The sequence below is a fragment of the Scyliorhinus torazame genome, chromosome 5 (assembly GCF_047496885.1).
Source record: "Scyliorhinus torazame isolate Kashiwa2021f chromosome 5, sScyTor2.1, whole genome shotgun sequence".
In the NCBI taxonomy this organism is placed as follows: Eukaryota; Metazoa; Chordata; class Chondrichthyes; order Carcharhiniformes; family Scyliorhinidae; genus Scyliorhinus; species Scyliorhinus torazame.
In genome coordinates this window covers 109,665,963-109,684,698 of record NC_092711.1, presented here as the reverse complement: position 1 = coordinate 109,684,698, position 18,736 = coordinate 109,665,963, and the positions used below count along the sequence as shown (strand labels likewise).

Here is an 18,736-nt window from a genome sequence, read left to right as displayed (position 1 = left end):
AGATGTGGACCTTGGGTAGGGTCTCTTTCCAAGAGCTGGTGCAGACTCGATGGGCCGAATGGCCTCCATCTGCACTGTAAATTCTATGAAAGATAGTGGATTCACCAGGGATTGCCACAGGAATTGTCATTTATGGGAGAGAATTCCAAATGTGTCCCAGATTTTGTGTCAAGTGTTTCCTCATTTCACACTGAGTTCTGTGACCTGGCTACAATTTTTAGGCAATGTCCCAAGTCCTTACTCCCCAGTCAGCAGAAATCACTCCTCTCTGTCTTTGATTAAATCATGCTGTAATTTACTAAACACCAGGATGTGGAGAAGCCGGCGTTGCACTGGGGTGGGCACAGTGAGAAGTCTTACAACACCAGGTTAAAGTCCAACAGATTTGTTTCGAATCATGAGCATTCAGAGCATAGCTCCTTCCTCAGCTGTGCTCCAAAAGCTAGTGATTCTAAATAAACCTGTTGGACTTTAATCTGGTGTTGTAAGACTGCTTACTGTGCCCACCCCAGTGCAACGCCTACATCTCCACATTTCATAGAATTTACAGTGCAGAAGGAGGCCATTCGGCCCATCGAGTCTGCACCGGCTCTTGGAAAGAGCACCCTACCCAAGGTACACACCTCCACCCTATCCCCATAATCCAGTAACCCCACCCAACATCATGGCCTGAAGATGAGACAAACAAGCGTCTGTCCGTGGGCATGAGCCGCACTGGGCATGCTCCACATCACAATGCCTGGTGAGTGATTGACAGTAGCTTTGCACCAATAGGAAGAGGAGGCGGGACTGCAGGACCGAACGACAGCAGCTGGTCCTCCACCCAATTGGAGTGAATGAGGGGCGTTGCTGCTCAGATCTCCCTCATTGGCTGAGACTGCATCATTTTGAGTTCTTCCCATTAGCCCCGTGCGCACGGGTTCCACAACCTCACTTCCTGTCTGAGAGGGGTTGACCAACGGGAAGATTGGGAGGACGGGATGGATTCTGGTCCTTCAGCCAATCAGACTGTGGGCTGTGTGTGAATGAAACTGGAGCTTCACACAGAGTGAAACTTGTTCCTGTGTCAAACCGCTTCAATGGACAAAAACGTCTTATTTCGACTTCAATGGACTTTTTTAGAATCCATTGATCCTTCTACAGAACTGTTACAAGGAACAACAAACATTAACTCTGTTTCTCTCATCACAGATGTGGCACAATGGTTAGCACTGCTGCCTCACAGGGCCAGTGACCAGGGTTCAATTCCGGCCTTGGATGACTGTGTGGAGTTTGCACATTCTTCCCGTGTCTGTGTGGTTCCCTCTGGGTGCTCCAGTTTTCTCCCACGAGAATGTGTAGGCTTGATGGATTGGCTATGCTAAATTGGTCCTTAGTGTCCAAAGGTGAAGTGGGTTATGGGGAGAGGGTGGGGAAGTGCACCTGGGTGGGACGCTCTTTTGTAGGGTTGGTGCAAACGCGATGGACCGTATGGCCTCCTTCTGCACTTTAGGGATTCGATGATACTACCAGACCTGTTGAGTTAATCTCGCATTTTCTGTTTTACTATATATTACACACCTTTTTAATCCACTGATTATATTTATTGAACCATGATACCATCAACCACCAGGAGCAGTGTGTTGATGTTTCAGCTTTTTCAGCCTTGAGTGACTGGGTAAAGTTTGCACATTTTCCCCGTGTCTCTTCCCTCCGGGTGCTCCAGTTTTCTCCCACCGTCCAAAGAGTTAAGGTCGATTGGCCGCTTAGTGTCCAAATAAAGGTTAGGTGAGTTACTGGGATGGGCTTAAGTAGGGTACTCTTTCTGAGGGCCGGTGCAGGCTAAATAGCCTCTTTCTGCACTGTAAATTCTATGATTCTGTTGGATTTTCTCTCCCACAGTCTTGACCCGGTGGGTCTGTCTGGTGGTATTTCCCTGGTACTGTCCATGTGTTTGGATGTTTGGGTATTTTAGGGAGCAGGTAGAACTTCCTTGGTTCTACCTGTTTTCTTTGGTTAATATGTCTGGAGTCTTTGAGTTCTTCCAGTCCGTCTCCAATTCTCCTTCCTGTCTCGGGTATATGGGTCTAGGTAGCTTGGTGTTGTGATTCGTGTTGTTTAGTTGTCTGTCTGTCTCCAGCAGGTATTGTTGTCTCTCAATAATGACTGTGCTGCTACTCTAGTCTTCTGGTCTTATGGACATATCCGTGTTGGATCCAAGCTCCCGGATTGTCTGTCTTTCTCTCCGGGTAAGATTCTGTTTGTCTCTTGTATTTCACTGTGACAGGGCAGAGACCTGATTGAAGGGATTCAAACATGGGAATTCTGGGAAAGATGGGCAAGGATTTGGGAGGGACAACATGTTCAAAGAGTTTGTGAGGAGAGGGAGGTTGAAGATGGGGCAGTAATTTGTAAGGATGACAGGGTCAAGGGTTTGTTTTATTGAGGGGGTGATGATGGCAGATTTGAAGGACAGAGGGACAGTACCTGAAGAGAGAGAAATGTTGACAATATCCGTGGACACAGGGTAGTTGGCTGATCAGTAGCTCAGTGGGAATAGGGTTGATGGAGCAGGAGCTGGGTCTCATGGACAAGATGAGCTCTGAGATGGCATGAGGGGAGCTGGGAGAGAAACTAGAGAAAGATGAGGGTTCAGGGCTCGGGAAAGGATGAAATTTAGAGACAGTTTGGTACGGTGGGCTCGTGGAAGGGAGGGAAGCAGCAGAGGCGGCTGATCGGATTTACTCAATCTCAGTCACAAAGAAGCTCCTCACACTTCTTGTTGGAGGTGAGGATGGAAGAGACGGGAGAGCGAGATTACTTCAAAAGGAACTAACTTGTGTCAGAGTAATTAAAAAGTTTCAGCACACTGCATATTTCACACAAATCTAATTTATTAGACTTTTAGCCAGAATATTAGCCCCTGTAAATGGGCTGGAGTTTGTTATCAGCAGAAAGAGACCCAAATGAACATGGTTCAGTCCTGTCTGTGAGGAACAGCAAAATCCAATCACTGTCGTTATTTGTGGCCTCGGTGTTTCAGCAGGAGGGATGAAGTGGTGAATCCCTTCCTACACTTGGAACAGGTGAACGGTCTCTCCCAAGTGTGAACTCGCTGGTGCTTCTGCAGGGCGGATGACTGAGTGAATCCCTTCCCACACCAGGAGCAGGCGAATGGCCTCTCCCCAGTGTGAATTCGCTGATGTGCAGTGAGGTGAGACAATTGTCTGAACCCAGTCCCACAATGAGAGCACCTAAACGGTCTCTTGTCAGTGTGAACACGTTGATGGCGCATCAGATCCCCAGAACGTTTATAACAATTCCCGCAGTCTGGACAATGAAATGGTCTCTCATCAGTGTGAATTCGCTGGTGATTCAGAAGTTCGGCTGACTGAGTGAATCCCTTCCCACACTCTGAGCAGGTGAATGGTCTCTCCCCAGTGTGAGTTCGCTGGTGTACAGTGAGATGAGATGATCGTCTGAACCCAGTCCCGCAGTGAGAGCACCTAAACTGTCTCTCGTCAGTGTGAACACGTTGATGTTGTAACAGTTCCCCAAAACGTTTACAGCACTTCTCGCAGTCTGGACATTGAAACGGTCTCTCCCCAGTGTGAATTCGCTGATGCTTCTGCAGGTCGGATGACTGAGTGAATCTCTTCCCACACTTGGTGCAGACGAATGGCCTCTCCACTGTGTGTGTTCGCTGATGTACAGTGAGGTTAGACGATCGTCTGAACCCAGTCCCACACTGAGAGCACCTGAATGGTCTCTCGTCAGTGTGAACACGTTGATGGCACATCAGATCCCCAGATCTTTTATAGCACCTCCCGCAGTCTGGACATTGAAACGGTTTCTCATCAGTGTGAACTAGCTGGTGACTCAGCAAGTGGGCTGAAATAGTAAATCCTTTCCCACATGTGGAGCAGGTGAATGGTCTCTCCCTGGAGTGAAGTCGCTGGTGTGTGGACAGAGCGGATGGCTGAGTGAATCCCTTCCCACACGTGGAGCAGATGAATGGTCTCTCCCCAGTGTGACTGCGTCGATGAGTTTCCAGCTTGGATGGATAAGTGAATCCATTCCCACAGTCCGCACATTTCCACGGTTTCTCCTCAGTGTGACTGCATTTGTGTCTTGTGAGGCCTGATGATCGACTGAATCCTCGTCCACACACACAACACGAGTATGGTTTCTCCCCACTGTGAACGGTGCTTTTTCCTTCCATGTTCAAAATCTCATGATATTCAGCAATGATAAATTGAGGACTCTGTCAGACCCTGATGTGATGCTTGGTTTGTGTTTCCGGATCTTGAAGTCTCACCTTCGAACACCCTGTGAAACTGATTGAAAACAGAAAATAGGGAGTGAGAGACAACCCACAAAAACACAAAGGCAGGTTGTGAAATTGAGCTGAATGAATCTGGTCATTTGTGGGGCCGGCACTGGGAAAAGACACCATGAAAACTGCTGGATTGTTGTAAAAACCCAACTGGCCTCTTTGGGAGGAGAGAGGAAGAGGTGAAGAGGGATTTTGTATATCTACAAGACATATTAAGAGAGTAGTTGGCAAAGCAAATTCGACCTTGAGCTTCATAACTGACACAGAAACTATGCTTCTGGTGGCAGTGATTGGCACTGCTGCCTCACAGTGCCAAGGACTCGGGTTCAATTCTGGCCTTGATGACTGTCTGTGTGGAGTTTGCACTTTCTCCCCGTGTCTGCGTGCGTTTCCACCCGGTGCTCAGGATTCCTCCAACAGACCAAAAAATAATGATAATAATAATCGCTTATTGTCACAAGTAGGCTTCAATGAAGTTACTGTGAAAAGCCCCTAGTCGCCACATTCCGGCGCCTGTTCGGGGAGGCCGGTACGGGACTTGAACCCGCGCTGCTGGTCTTGTTCTGCATTACCAGCCAGCTGTCTTAGCCCACTGTGTAATACCAGCCCCAAAGCCCCTAGTCGCCACATTCCGGCGCCTGTTTGGGGAGGCTGATAGGGGAGCAAGTTAGATGGATTGGCCTTGATAAATTGCCCCTTAGTGTCCAGGGATGTGCAGGTTTGGTGGGGCTATGGGGTTACAGGGACAGGGTAGGGGTGTGGGCCTAGGCAGGGTGCCCTTTCAGTGAATCAGTACACACTTGATGGGCCGAATGGCCTCCTTCTGCACTGCAGGAATTCTATGGTTCTAATTCTATTCTATGAATCTTTATAAAGCTCTGGTCACCACTCTTCAGGAAGGATGTGAAGATTCTTGGAGAAGGCGCAGAGGAGATTTACCAGAATGGTTCCAGCAAAGGAGGTTGAGGGGAGATTTGATTCAGGGACACAAGATTATGCCAGGTTTCCATCGGGTGGACAAAGAAACACTGTTTCCATTCACTGATCGTACAAGCAGCCGGGACACAGATTCAAAGTTTTGGGTAAAACCTGGATTGAACGATATAAGATGCTGAGGGGTCTTGACAGGGTGGATGTGGAGAGGATGTTTCCTCTTGTGGGAGAATCTGGAACAAGGGGGTCACTGTTGGAAAGTGAGGGGTCACCCATTTCAGATGGGGATAAGGATTTTGTTTTCGCTCAAGTGTTGTAAAAGAGGGGGTGGCACAGTGGTTAGCGCTGCTGCATCACAGCACCAGGGACCCAGGTTCACGCCTGACCCGGGATGACTGTGTGGAGTTTGCACATTCTTCCCTTGTCTGTGTGGGTTTCTTCCGGGTGCTCCGGTTTCCTCACACAGTTCAAAGATTTGCAGGTTAGGTGCTAAATTGCCTCTTCATCTCCAAAGATGTGCACGTTGGGTGGGATGTGAGGATGGGGCAGGGTGGGATGGGGGGGGTTTCGGGGGTTGGTGCTGACTTGGGCTCCTTCTGCACTGTGGGGATTCTATGACTTAGATCTTGCGTCCTTAAAACGCAGTGGAAGTCGAGTCCTTGAATATTTTTAAGGCAGAGATGGATAGATTCTCGATAAGCAAGGGGGTGAAAGGTTATCGGGGTCGGCAGGACTATGGAGTTGAGGTTAAAATTATTGTATAATAGAGCAGGCTCGAGGAGCCGACTCCTAGTTTGTGTGTAAGGAGCAGGCTCGAGGGGCCGACTCCTAGTTTGTGCGTAAGGAGCAGGCTCGAGGGGCCGACTCCTAGTTTGTGTGTAAGGAGCAGGCTCGAGGGGCCGACTCCTAGTTTGTGTGTAAGGGACAGGCTCGAGGGGCTGACTCCTAGTTTGTGTGTAAGGGGCAGGCTCGAGGGGCCGACTCCTAGTTTGTGTGTAAGGAGCAGGCTCGAGGGGCCGACTCCTAGTTTGTGCGTAAGGAGCAGGCTCGAGACGCCGACTCCTAGTTTGTGTGTAAGGAGCAGGCTTGAGGAGCCGACTCCTAGTTTGTGTGTAAGGAGCAGGCTCGAGGGGCCGACTCCTAGTTTGTGTGTAAGGAGCAGGCTCGAGGGGCTGACTCCTAGTTTGTGTGTAAGGAGCAGGCTCAAGGGGCCGACTCCTAGTTTGTGTGTAAGGAGCAGGCTCGAGGGGCCGACTCCTAGTTTGAGTGTAAGGAGCAGGCTCAAGGGGCCGACTCCTAGTTTGTGTGTAAGGAGCAGGCTCGAGGGGCTGACTCCTAGTTTGTGTGTAAGGAGCAGGCTTGAGGAGCCGACTCCTAGTTTGTGTGTAAGGAGCAGGCTCGAGGGGCTGACTCCTAGTTTGTGTGTAAGGAGCAGGCTCGAGGGGCCGACTCCTAGTTTGTGTGTAAGGAGCAGGCTCGAGGGGCCAACTCCTAGTTTGTGTGTAAGGAGCAGGCTCGAGGGGCCGACTCCTAGTTTGTGTGTAAGGAGCTGGCTCGAGCAGCCGACTCCTAGTATGTATGTAAGGAGCAGGCTCGAGGGGCCGACTCCCAGTTTGAGTGTAAGGAGCAGGCTCGAGGGGCCGACTCCTAGTTTGTGTGTAAGGAGCAGGCTCGAGGGGCCGACTCCTAGTTTGTGTGTAAGGGGCAGACTCGAGGGGCCGACTCCTAGTTTGTGTGTAAGGAGCAGGCTCGAGCAGCCGACTCCTAGTTTGAGTGTAAGGGGCAGGCTCGAGGGGCTGACTTTAGTTTGTGTGTAAGGAGCAGGCTCGAGGGGCCGACTCCTAGTTTGTGCGTAAGGAGCAGGCTCGAGGGGCCGACTCCTAGTTTGTGTGTAAGGAGCAGGCTCGAGGGGCCGACTCCTAGTTTGTGTGTAAGGAGCAGGCTCGAGCAGCCGACTCCTAGTATGTATGTAAGGAGCAGGCTCGAGGGGCCGACTCCCAGTTTGAGTGTAAGGAGCAGGCTCGAGGGGCCGACTCCTAGTTTGTGTGTAAGGGGCAGACTCGAGGGGCCGACTCCTAGTTTGTGTGTAAGGAGCAGGCTCGAGCAGCCGACTCCTAGTTTGAGTGTAAGGGGCAGGCTCGAGGGGCTGACTTTAGTTTGTGTGTAAGGAGCAGGCTCGAGGGGCCGACTCCTAGTTTGTGCGTAAGGAGCAGGCTCGAGGGGCCGACTCCTAGTTTGTGTGTAAGGAGCAGGCTCGAGCAGCCGACTCCTAGTTTGTGTGTAAGGAGCAGGCTCGAGCAGCCGACTCCTAGTATGTATGTAAGGGGCAGGCTCGAGGGGCCGACTCCTAGTTTGTATGTAAGGGGCAGGCTCGAGGGGCTGACTTTAGTTTGTGTGTAAGGAGCAGGCTCGAGGGGCCGACTCCTAGTTTGTGTGTAAGGAGCAGGCTCGAGGGGCCGACTCCTAGTTTGTGTGTAAGGGACAGGCTCGAGGGGCCGACTCCTAGTTTGTGTGTAAGGAGCAGGCTCAAGGGGCCGACTCCTAGTTTGTGTGTAAGGAGCAGGCTCGAGGGGCCGACTCCTAGTTTGTGTGTAAGGAGCAGCCTCGAGGGGCCGACTCCTAGTTTGTGTGTAAGGAGCAGGCTCGAGCAGCCGACTCCTAGTTTGTGTGTAAGGAGCAGACTCGAGCAGCCGACTCCTAGTATGTATGTAAGGGGCAGGCTCGAGGGGCCGACTCCTAGTTTGTGTGTAAGGAGCAGGCTCGAGGGGCCGACTCCTAGTTTGTGTGTAAGGAGCAGGCTCGAGGGGCCGACTCCTAGTTTGTGTGTAAGGAGCAGGCTCGAGGGGCCGACTCCTAGTTTGTGTGTAAGGAGCAGGCTCGAGGGGCCGACTCCTAGTTTGTGTGTAAGGAGCAGGCTCGAGGGGCTGACTCCTAGTTTGTGTGTAAGGAGCAGGCTCGAGCGGCCGACTCCTAGTTTGTGTGTAAGGAGCAGGCTCGAGGGGCCAACTCCTAGTTTGTGTGTAAGGAGCAGGCTCGAGGGGCCGACTCCTAGTTTGTGTGTAAGGAGCTGGCTCGAGCAGCCGACTCCTAGTATGTATGTAAGGAGCAGGCTCGAGGGGCCGACTCCCAGTTTGAGTGTAAGGAGCAGGCTCGAGGGGCCGACTCCTAGTTTGTGTGTAAGGAGCAGGCTCGAGGGGCCGACTCCTAGTTTGTGTGTAAGGGGCAGACTCGAGGGGCCGACTCCTAGTTTGTGTGTAAGGAGCAGGCTCGAGCAGCCGACTCCTAGTTTGAGTGTAAGGGGCAGGCTCGAGGGGCTGACTTTAGTTTGTGTGTAAGGAGCAGGCTCGAGGGGCCGACTCCTAGTTTGTGCGTAAGGAGCAGGCTCGAGGGGCCGACTCCTAGTTTGTGTGTAAGGAGCAGGCTCGAGGGGCCGACTCCTAGTTTGTGTGTAAGGAGCAGGCTCGAGCAGCCGACTCCTAGTATGTATGTAAGGAGCAGGCTCGAGGGGCCGACTCCCAGTTTGAGTGTAAGGAGCAGGCTCGAGGGGCCGACTCCTAGTTTGTGTGTAAGGGGCAGACTCGAGGGGCCGACTCCTAGTTTGTGTGTAAGGAGCAGGCTCGAGCAGCCGACTCCTAGTTTGAGTGTAAGGGGCAGGCTCGAGGGGCTGACTTTAGTTTGTGTGTAAGGAGCAGGCTCGAGGGGCCGACTCCTAGTTTGTGCGTAAGGAGCAGGCTCGAGGGGCCGACTCCTAGTTTGTGTGTAAGGAGCAGGCTCGAGCAGCCGACTCCTAGTTTGTGTGTAAGGAGCAGGCTCGAGCAGCCGACTCCTAGTATGTATGTAAGGGGCAGGCTCGAGGGGCCGACTCCTAGTTTGTATGTAAGGGGCAGGCTCGAGGGGCTGACTTTAGTTTGTGTGTAAGGAGCAGGCTCGAGGGGCCGACTCCTAGTTTGTGTGTAAGGAGCAGGCTCGAGGGGCCGACTCCTAGTTTGTGTGTAAGGGACAGGCTCGAGGGGCCGACTCCTAGTTTGTGTGTAAGGAGCAGGCTCAAGGGGCCGACTCCTAGTTTGTGTGTAAGGAGCAGGCTCGAGGGGCCGACTCCTAGTTTGTGTGTAAGGAGCAGCCTCGAGGGGCCGACTCCTAGTTTGTGTGTAAGGAGCAGGCTCGAGCAGCCGACTCCTAGTTTGTGTGTAAGGAGCAGACTCGAGCAGCCGACTCCTAGTATGTATGTAAGGGGCAGGCTCGAGGGGCCGACTCCTAGTTTGTGTGTAAGGAGCAGGCTCGAGGGGCCGACTCCTAGTTTGTGTGTAAGGAGCAGGCTCGAGGGGCCGACTCCTAGTTTGTGTGTAAGGAGCAGGCTCGAGGGGCCGACTCCTAGTTTGTGTGTAAGGAGCAGGCTCGAGGGGCCGACTCCTAGTTTGTGTGTAAGGAGCAGGCTCGAGGGGCTGACTCCTAGTTTGTGTGTAAGGAGCAGGCTCGAGCGGCCGACTCCTAGTTTGTGTGTAAGGGCCACGCTCGAAGGGCCGACTCCTAGTTAGTGTGCAAGGAGCAGGCTCGAGGGGCCGAGTGGCCTGCTCCTAGTTTGTGTGGAAGCATGCAGGTACAGCAGGCGGTAAAGAAGGCAAGTGGTTTTTTGGCCTTCATAGCAAGAGGATTCGAGTCGAGGAGCAGAGATGTCTTGCTGCAATTATACAGGGCCTTGGTGAGGCCACACCTGGAATATTGTGTGCAGTATCAGGCCCCTTATCCGAGGAAAGATGATCTCACTAAAGAGAAAGAGCAGCAAAGTTTTGCCAGACTGATTCCTGGGATGGTGGGACTGACGTATGAGAGATTGAATCAGTTAGGATTGTATTCGCTGGAGTTCAGAAGAATGAGGAGGAATCTCATAGAAACCTATAGACTGTGGGCTGCACAATGGTTCAGTGGTTAGCACTGTTGCATCACGTCACCAAGGACCAAGGTTCGATCCCGGCCCCGGGTCACTGTCCGTGTAGAGTTTGCGCATTCTCCCTGTGTCTGTGTGGGTCCCACCCCCACAACCCAAAGATGTGCAGGGTAGGTAGACTGGCCATGCTAAAATTACCCCTTAATTGGGGAAAAAAAAGAATTGGGCACTCTAAATTTATATTTTAAAAAAACCTATAACATTCTAACAGGGCGAGACAGATTAGATTCGGGAAGGATGTTCCCGATGGTGGGTGTGTCCAGAACCCGGGGTCACAGTCTGAGGATACGGGATAGCACGGGCAGCACAAGTGGCTAGCACTGTGTCTTCACAGCACCAGGGTCCCAGGTTCGATTCCCTGCTGAGTTACTGTCTGTGCGGAGTCTGCACGTTCTCCCCGTGTCTGCGTGGGTTCCCTCCGGATGCTCCGCCTTCCTCCCACAGTCCAAAGATGTGCAGGTTAGGTGCATTGGCCATGATAAATTGCCTTAGTGACCAAAAAGGTTAGGAGGGGTTATTGGGTAATGGGGATAGGGTGGAAGTGAGGACTTAAGTGGATCGGTGCAGACTCGATGGGCCGAATGGCCTCCTTCTGCACTGTATGTTCTATGTTCTATGACAGACCATTTAGGACCGAGGTGAGGAGAAATGTCTTCACCCAGAGAGTGGTGAGCCTGTGGAATTCATCACCACAGGAAGAATTGAGACCAAAACCTTTCATGTTTTCAAGAAGCAGTTAGATACAGCACTCAGGGTGAAGGGGATCAAAGGATATGGGGGGAAAAGCAGGATTAGACTATTGAGCCCAATCTGCTCTGATCGTAATGAATGGTGGAGCAGGCTCGAAGGGCCAAATGGCCTCCTGCTGCTATTTTCTATGTTGCTCCGTATCTATGCATGTAAATGGTCCAGGAGGTATGAAGAAGAATGTTTTTACACAGCCAGTGGCAATGACCTGAACCTTGCTGCCTATGACGGAGTTTAGAAATAGACACCAATGAATGATTTTTTTAAAAATTGGATAGAAACCTGAGAGAAATAAAGCTGTTAGGATACAGGGATACAGCAGGAGAATGAGACTGACTGGATTGCTCCAGATAATAACAGTAATCTTTATTAGTCTCACAAGTATGAATGTTTGAGGTGAGGGACGCCGTCAGTGTCCCTGCTGATTTCACCTGTGGGAAGTGCACCCATCTCCAGCTCCTCAGAAACCGCGTTAAGGAACTGGAGCTGGATGAACTTCGGATCATTCGGGAGGCAGAGGTGGTCATAGAAAGTAGCTTCAGGAATGTAGTTACTCCGAAGAATCAAGACGGTGACGGTGAGAGGGGCTGGGAGGAAGCAGTCAGTGCAGGGATCCTCTGTGGTCGTTCCCCTCAGTAACAAGTATACCGTTTTGGATACTGTTGAGGGGGACGACCTACCAGGGGTAAGCTACGGTGAACAGATCTCCAGCACTGAGTCCGTCCCTGTAGCTCAGAAGGGAAGGAGGGAGAGCAGGAGAGCAATAGTTATTGGGGACTCGATAGTTAGAGGGACAGATAGACGGTTCTGTGGCAGCGAAAGAGACTCACGGATGGTATGTTGCCTCCCGGGTGCCAGGGTCCATGACGCCTCGGGCCGTGTTTTCAAAATCCTTAAAGGGGAGGGGGAGCAGTCACAAGTCGTGGTACATATCAGTACCAACGACATAGGTAAGAGAAGGGACGGGGATTTAAACCAGGAACTAAGGGAGCTAGGGAGGAAGCTGAGAGCCAGGACAAACCATGTTGTCATCTCTGGTTTGTTGCCGGTGCCACGTGCTCGTGAGGTGAGGAACAGGGAGAGAGTGCAGATAAACACGTGGCTGCAGGGATGGTGTAGGAGGGAGGGTTTCAGGTACGTGGATAATTGGAAAACATTCTGGGGAAGGTGGGACCTGTACAGACAGGACGGTTTGCACCTAAACCAGAGAGGCACCAATATCCTGGGAGGGAAATTTGCTACGGCTCTTCGGGGGTGGGGGGGGGGGGGGTGGGGGGTTTAAACTAATTTGTCAGTGGGCTGGGAAAACGAGCTGTAGTCCAGAAGCCAGTGTTGAGAGTAGTGTGGTACTGAGGAGGGTATCAAGGTCGCAGGAGTGTACCGGCAGACAGAAAGATGGGTTGAGGTGTGTCTACTTCAATGCAAGGAGCATCCGGAATAAGGTCGGTGAAATTGGAGCGTAGATTGGTACTTGGGACTACGATGTTGTGGCCATTTCGGAGACATGGTTAGAACACGGACAGGAATGGTTGTTGGAAGTTCCGGGGTATAGATGTTTCAGTAAGAGTAGGGAAGGTGGTAAAAGAGGTGGAGGAGTAGCATTGTTAATCAAGGATAGTTTAACGGCTGCAGAAAGGCAGTTTGAAGGGGATCTGCCTACTGAGGTAATATGGGTTGAAGTTAGAAATAGGAAAGGAGCGGTCACATTGTTGGGAGTTTTCTATAGGCCCCCAAATAGTAATAGATATGTGGAGGAAGAAATTGCAAAACAGATTATGGATAGGTGTGGAGGTCTCAGGGTAGTTGTCATGGGTGACTTTAACTTTCAAAATATTGATTGGAACCTCTATAAGTCGAACAGTTCGGATGGGGCAGTTTTTGTACAGTGTGGATAGGCCGACAAGAGGGGGGGGGGCACATTGGATTTGATACTGGGTAATGAACAGGGCCAAGTGTTAGATTTGTTTGTGGGAGAGCACTTTGGAGATAGTGACCACAATTCGGTGTCTTTCATTATTGCAATGGAGAGGGACGATAGGGCAAGGTTTATAATTGGGGGAGAGGTAATTATGATGCGATTAGGCAAGAATTAGGGAGCATAAGATGGGAACAGAAACTGTCAGGGAAAGGCACAAATGAAAAGTGGAGCTTGTTCAAGGAACAAATACTACGTGTCCTTGATAGGCATGTCCCTGTCAGGCAGGGTGAAAATGGCCGTGTGAGGGAACCATGGTTCACAAAAGAGGTTGGATGTCTTGTCAAGAGGAAAAAGGAAGAGTATGTAAGGATGAGAAAACAAGGTTTAGTAGGGTCGCTTGAGAGTTATAAGGTAGCAAGGAATGAGCTGAAAAAAGGGCTTAAGAGAGCTAGGAGGGGGCATGAGAAGTCCTTGGCGGGTTGGATCAAGGAAAACCCCAAGGCATTTTACTCTTATGTGAGAAATAAAAGAATGACCAGGGTGACGGTAGGGCCTCTCAAGGACAGTAGTGGGAACTTGTGCATGGAGCCAGAAGAGATAGGAGGGGCGTTGAATTAATACTTTTCTTCAGTGTTCACAAAGGAGAGGGACCATGTTTTTGGGGATGAGTGTGTGATACAGGCGGGTAGGCTGGAGGAGGTAGATGTTCTGAGGAAGAATGTATTTACAATTTTGAAAAGCCTGACGGTCGACAAGTCCCCTGGTCCAGATGGGATATATCCAAGGATTCTTTGGGAGGCAAGGGATGAGATTGCAGAGCCTTTGGCTTTGATCTTTGGGTCCTCACTGTCCACGGGGATAGTGCCAGAGACTGATGAATGTTGTTCCTCTGTTCAAGAAAGGGAATAGGAATGACCCTGGTAATTGTAGGCCAGTTAGTCTTACTTCGGTGGTCGGTAAGATAATGGAAAAGGTCCTGAAGGATAGGATTTTTAACCATTTGGAAAGATGCAGCTTAATCCGGGATAGTCAACACGGATTCATGTAGGGTAGGTCTTGCCTCACAAATTTGATTGAATTCTTTGAGGAGGTAACGAAGTGTGTAGATGAAGGTAGAGCAGTTGATGTTGTATACATGGATTTTAGTAAGGCGTTGATAAGGTTCCCCATGGTCGGCTCATGAAGAAAGTAAGGAGGTGTCGGATAGAGGGAAATTTGGCCAATTGGATAAGTAACTGGCTATCACGTAGAAGACACAGGGTGGTGGTGGATGGAAAATTTTCAGACTGGAGACCAGTTACCAGCGGTGTACCACAGGGATCAGTGCTGGGTCCTCTGCTATTTGTGATTTTTATCAATGACTTGGAGGAGGGGGCTGAAGGGTGGGTCAGTAAATTTGCTGATGACACCAAGATTGGTGGAGTAGTGGATGAGGTGGAGGGCTGTTGTCGGCTGCAAAGAGACATTAATAGGATGCAGAGCTGGGCCGAAAAATGGCAGATGGAGTTTAACCCTGATAAGTGCGAGGTGATTCATTTTGGTAGAAAAAATTTGAATGCGGATTACAGGGTCAATGGCACGGTTCTGAGGAATGTGGAGGAACAGAGAGATCTTGGGGTTCATGTCCACAGATCTCTGAAGGATGTCACTCAAATGGATAGAGCAGTGAAGAAGGCTTATAGTGTGTTAACGTTTATTAAAGGGGGCTTGAGTTTAAGAGCCGCGGGGTTATGCTGCAACTATACATGATTGTGTGAGACCACATTTGGAGTATTGTGTGCAGTTCTGGTCACCTCATTATAGGAAGGATGTGGAAGCATTGGAAGGGGTGCAAAGGAGATTTACCAGAATGCTGCCTGGTTTGCAGAATAGGTCTTATGAGGAAAGGTTGAGGGAGCTAGGGCTTTTCTCTTTGGAGTGGAGGAGGCTGAGAGGTGACTTAATGGAGGTTTATAAGATGATCAGGGGGACAGATAGAGTGGACGTTCAGAGACTATTTCCTCGGGTGGAGGTAGCTGTTACAACGGGTATAACTATAAGATTCAGGGTTGGAGATATAGGAGGGATTTCCGAAGTAGGTTCTTTACTCAGAGTGGTTCGGGGGTGGAATGGACTGCCTGCTGTGATAGTGGAGTCGGACACTTTAGGAACTTTCAAGCGGTTATTGGATAGGCAGATGGAGCACACCACAATGACAGGGAGTGGGATAGCTTGATCTTGGTTTTGGACAATGCTCGGCACAACATCGAGGGCTGAAGGGCCTGCTCTGTGCTGTACTGTTCTATGTTCTATTGTTACATTAACACTGCAATGAAGTTCCTGTGAAAAGCCCCATGTCGCCACATTCCGGCACCTTTTGGGTAGACAGAGGGAGAATTCAGAATGTCCAATTCACCTAGCAAGCACATCTTCAGGGACTTGTGGGAGGAAACCGGAGCACCCGGAGGAAACCCACGCAGACATGGGGAGAACGTGCAGACTCCACCCATTCAGTGACCCAAGCCGGGAAAGAAACCGGGTTCCCTGGCGCTGTGAAGCAATGGTGCTACCATGTCGATTAGAGAGCTGGCATGGACCGAATGCTTTTCTCTGTCCCACAATTACAGATTTTTTTGTGCAATCTAGTTTTGTAATTTAACCCTGGGGGGTTCAGATAAATCTGTGCTGCACTCCCTCCGAGGCCATTCTATCCTTCCTCAGGTTTGTTGTCCAGAACTGAACACAGTTCTCCAGGTTTGTGAATCTCGGGGCTTTTCTAATCACAGTGAGACCTGAAATCTTCACTCACAGACAGAACAGACAAACCTTTTACCTTCCACACCCAGATGCTGCTGATATTCAGGTTCTGATGAACCGAGTGACTCTGTCAGATTGCAATGTGACGTTTGGTTTGCGTTTCCCGTCTGTTAAACCTCCACTTCCAGTATCCTGTAAATTTACAGAAACCTCACTGTCAGTTTAGGATTGAAATTCACAACATTCTCTCCTCGCCAACTTTGATTAAATGTATTTCTGGAGGTTTGATCACATGACCTGCCCCCATCCTCCAGCCATTAATCGGTCAACACATCCATCCTTGTGACACACCGCCATCCTCGGCCAATTGGGAAGCAAAAGGACTCATTACCTCACAGGACAGTGTTTGACTGTCAGCCAAACAACCTTTATCCCATTTTCAATAATTTATATCCGCTTAAGAGAAATGTTCAAAAAAATATTTTTTACTATCCTAATCATTTTCCAAAGATCCAAAAATATTTTCCACTGTCCTAATGATTTCCTAAGTATGAATCTCACCGAGACAGAAGGTAAAATTTGAATTCATTGCAAGTCTACTGATGACCATGAAACCATTGTCAATTGTTGTAAAGACACATCTGTTCACTCATGTCCTTCAGTGAAGGAAATCTTCTATCCTTACCTGGTCTGGCTGACACGATTCCAAACCACAGCAATGTGGTTGACTCTTTAAATGCCCTCCGAGATGGCCGAGCAAGCCACTCAGTTCAAGGGAAATTGGGGATGGGCAATAAATGTTGACCCAGCCAGTGACTTCCACAAATTATCAAAATAAAATTCGGGGGCAGCACAATGGGCTATCCCTGATGGCTCACGGCGCTGAGGACCCTCGGTTCGATCCCTGCTCTAGGTCACTGTCCTTGTGGAGTTTGCACATTCTCCCCGTGTTTATGTGGGTTTTGCCCCCACAACCCAAAGATGTGCCGGGTAGGTGGATTGGCCAGACAAAATTGCCCCTTAATTGGAAAAAATGAATTGGATACTCTAAATTTATGAAAAAAAATCAACAAAATAAAATCCTGGAGACTCCAGTCAGTGAATCCGGGAGAGTTGGCATCCGGCTCGCAGCGCATGCGCCCTGCGGCACCTTGTCCATTGTAAAGATGGCGGCCGGTAACCCAGGCCTGTTACCGCTCAGCCCTCAGTCTATAGAGAAAGTGCCAAAGCCCCAACATTCACCAGCTCTGAGGACACACCTTAGCTCCCTTTCCAATCTGAAAGCAGCCTGAGCTGGATTTACATTCCCCTTAATTGATCATTGCTGGGTGATAATCCTGTCCTTCCTTACCTCACACCACTGTGACAGCACCTTCACTACACAGACTGCAGCAACTGACCAAACATCACCTTCCCAGTTATTCCTGAAGGCACCGCCTTCCCAACCTGGCCCCTTGCCTGAGGTGTGGTGATCCTCAGGTCACATCACCGCCGGTCAGCTCTCTCCCGGGACCAGGCCCTGGTTCACAGCCGCCATCTTGGGGAAACAGAGCGCATGCGCTGGCGTCTTGGTGACGCAACAGGACCCTGAAGGCCCTGGGCGGGCCCTGCAGGTTTCTGTTCCCAGCCGGGTCCTAGTGCCCATTGAAGCTGGGCAACTCGAACCAATCATCATATTGAGATCTGACGGTGTCACTCAATTCATTACGACCTAAAAAGCACAAACTTTCAATGTGTTTGTTCTGTCTGTGGGCAAAGATTTCAAATATCAGTGTGACTGGAAAAGCACCGACACACACACAGCACATACCTGAGCGAGAAAGTTCCAGTGAACTAACTGTGGAAGGAGATTTAACCAGTTTCACAGCCTGAAAGAACATCACACCATTGACAGCAAGGAAAGACTGTACACGTGTTCTGTGTGTGGACGAGGATTCAACTGATCATTGGATTGGATTGGATTGGATTTGTTTATTGTCATGTGTACCGAGATACAATGAAAAGTATTTTTCTGCGAGCAGCTCAACAGATCATTAAGTACATGAAAAGAAATGGGAATAAAAGAAAATACATAATAGGGCAACACAAGGCACACAATGTAACTATGTAAGCAGCGGCATCGGGTGAAGCATACGGAGGTGTAGTGTCAATGAGGTCAGTCCATAAGAGGGTTGGTTAGGAGTCTGGTAACAGCGGGAAGAAGAGGACTTCTGGTGGCGGCTATGAAGGAGTAAGTCACACATTTGCTGGCTCCCACTCGAGTCAGCATTTTGGACCTTTACCCCCAATTTTCTACCGGACTTGAATTGTAAAACTGATGACAGAGGCAATTGTGTACTGAATTCCCACATTGGTGAATGGAGAGAAGGACTAGACGTGCTCGTCAAGGCAGAAACAGAAAGACAGAGAAGGCTTGGGCTGAAGCTGCAGCAGGAGACAGCATGGCGGAGGACCGGACCTCTGGTTTGTCGACCCAGCAGTCTCTGGAGCAGCTGATGCAAGTTATTCAGGAAGGCTTTGCTAAGCAGAAACTGGACTGCTTGGACCCAATAAAAGAGTCAATTGAGCGGCTGGAGCTTAGATTGGACGCCCAAGATTGGGCGATCCAGAAGGTAGAGAAGGCACTGGCTGAACAGGAGGAACATCAAATTGCGCTGGAGTTGGAGGTGGGGATGCTGAGAGACCAGCAGAAGCAGCCCCTGGAGAAGGTGGAGGACCAAGAGAATAGGTCTCGCCTGCAGAAATTGAGAATTGTTGGGCTCCCGGAGGGGTCTGAAGGAGCGGATGCTGGGGCATACATCGCGGACGCTGGGGCATACATCGCGGACATGTTTGAGAAGCTGCTGGGGGATGGGACATTCCCCCGACCCTTGGAGGTTTAGCACACTGGGCTAAATCGCTGGCTTTTACAGCAGACCAAGGCAGGCCAGCAGCACGGTTCAATTCCCATACCAGCCTCCCCGACCAGGCACTGGAATGTGGCGACTAGGGGCTTTTCACAGTAACTTCATTTGAAGCCTACTTGTGACAATAAGCAATTTTCATTTTCAGGTGGACAGGGCTCACAGAGCGCTCGCGAGGAAGTCATGAATGGGAGACCCCCAGAGGGCAATGGTGGTGAGATACCATAGGTGCTTGGATA

General features: G+C 50.3%; 1 protein-coding gene and 1 long non-coding RNA gene across 4 annotated transcripts in view; one reads left to right on the top strand and one right to left on the bottom strand.

The window, feature by feature from the left end:
- The first annotated feature begins 2,116 nt into the window (after positions 1-2,116).
- The window catches only part of LOC140419395 (uncharacterized), a 32,352-nt gene continuing 15,732 nt past the window's right edge, over positions 2,117-18,736 (top strand). For both annotated transcript variants that reach the window (XR_011945756.1, XR_011945757.1), the window contains exon 1: positions 2,117-2,228. This is a non-coding gene — a long non-coding RNA (uncharacterized lncRNA). The remainder of the gene's footprint in view (positions 2,229-18,736) is intronic.
- On the bottom strand, positions 2,856-17,138 carry LOC140419394 (uncharacterized). 2 transcript variants are annotated; one of them, XM_072503262.1, is made up of 3 exons: positions 16,946-17,138; positions 15,664-15,786; positions 2,856-4,316 (listed from the first exon to the last, which is right to left on the bottom strand). In XM_072503262.1, exon 3 carries the CDS (start codon positions 4,199-4,201, stop codon positions 2,999-3,001), a length of 1,203 nt encoding a protein of 400 aa, XP_072359363.1. In that variant the 5' UTR covers positions 4,202-4,316; positions 15,664-15,786; positions 16,946-17,138; the 3' UTR covers positions 2,856-2,998. The 2 variants fall into 2 exon arrangements, with proteins under 2 accessions (XP_072359363.1, XP_072359362.1); XM_072503261.1 differs by having other exon boundaries at positions 15,671-15,786; positions 16,946-17,137.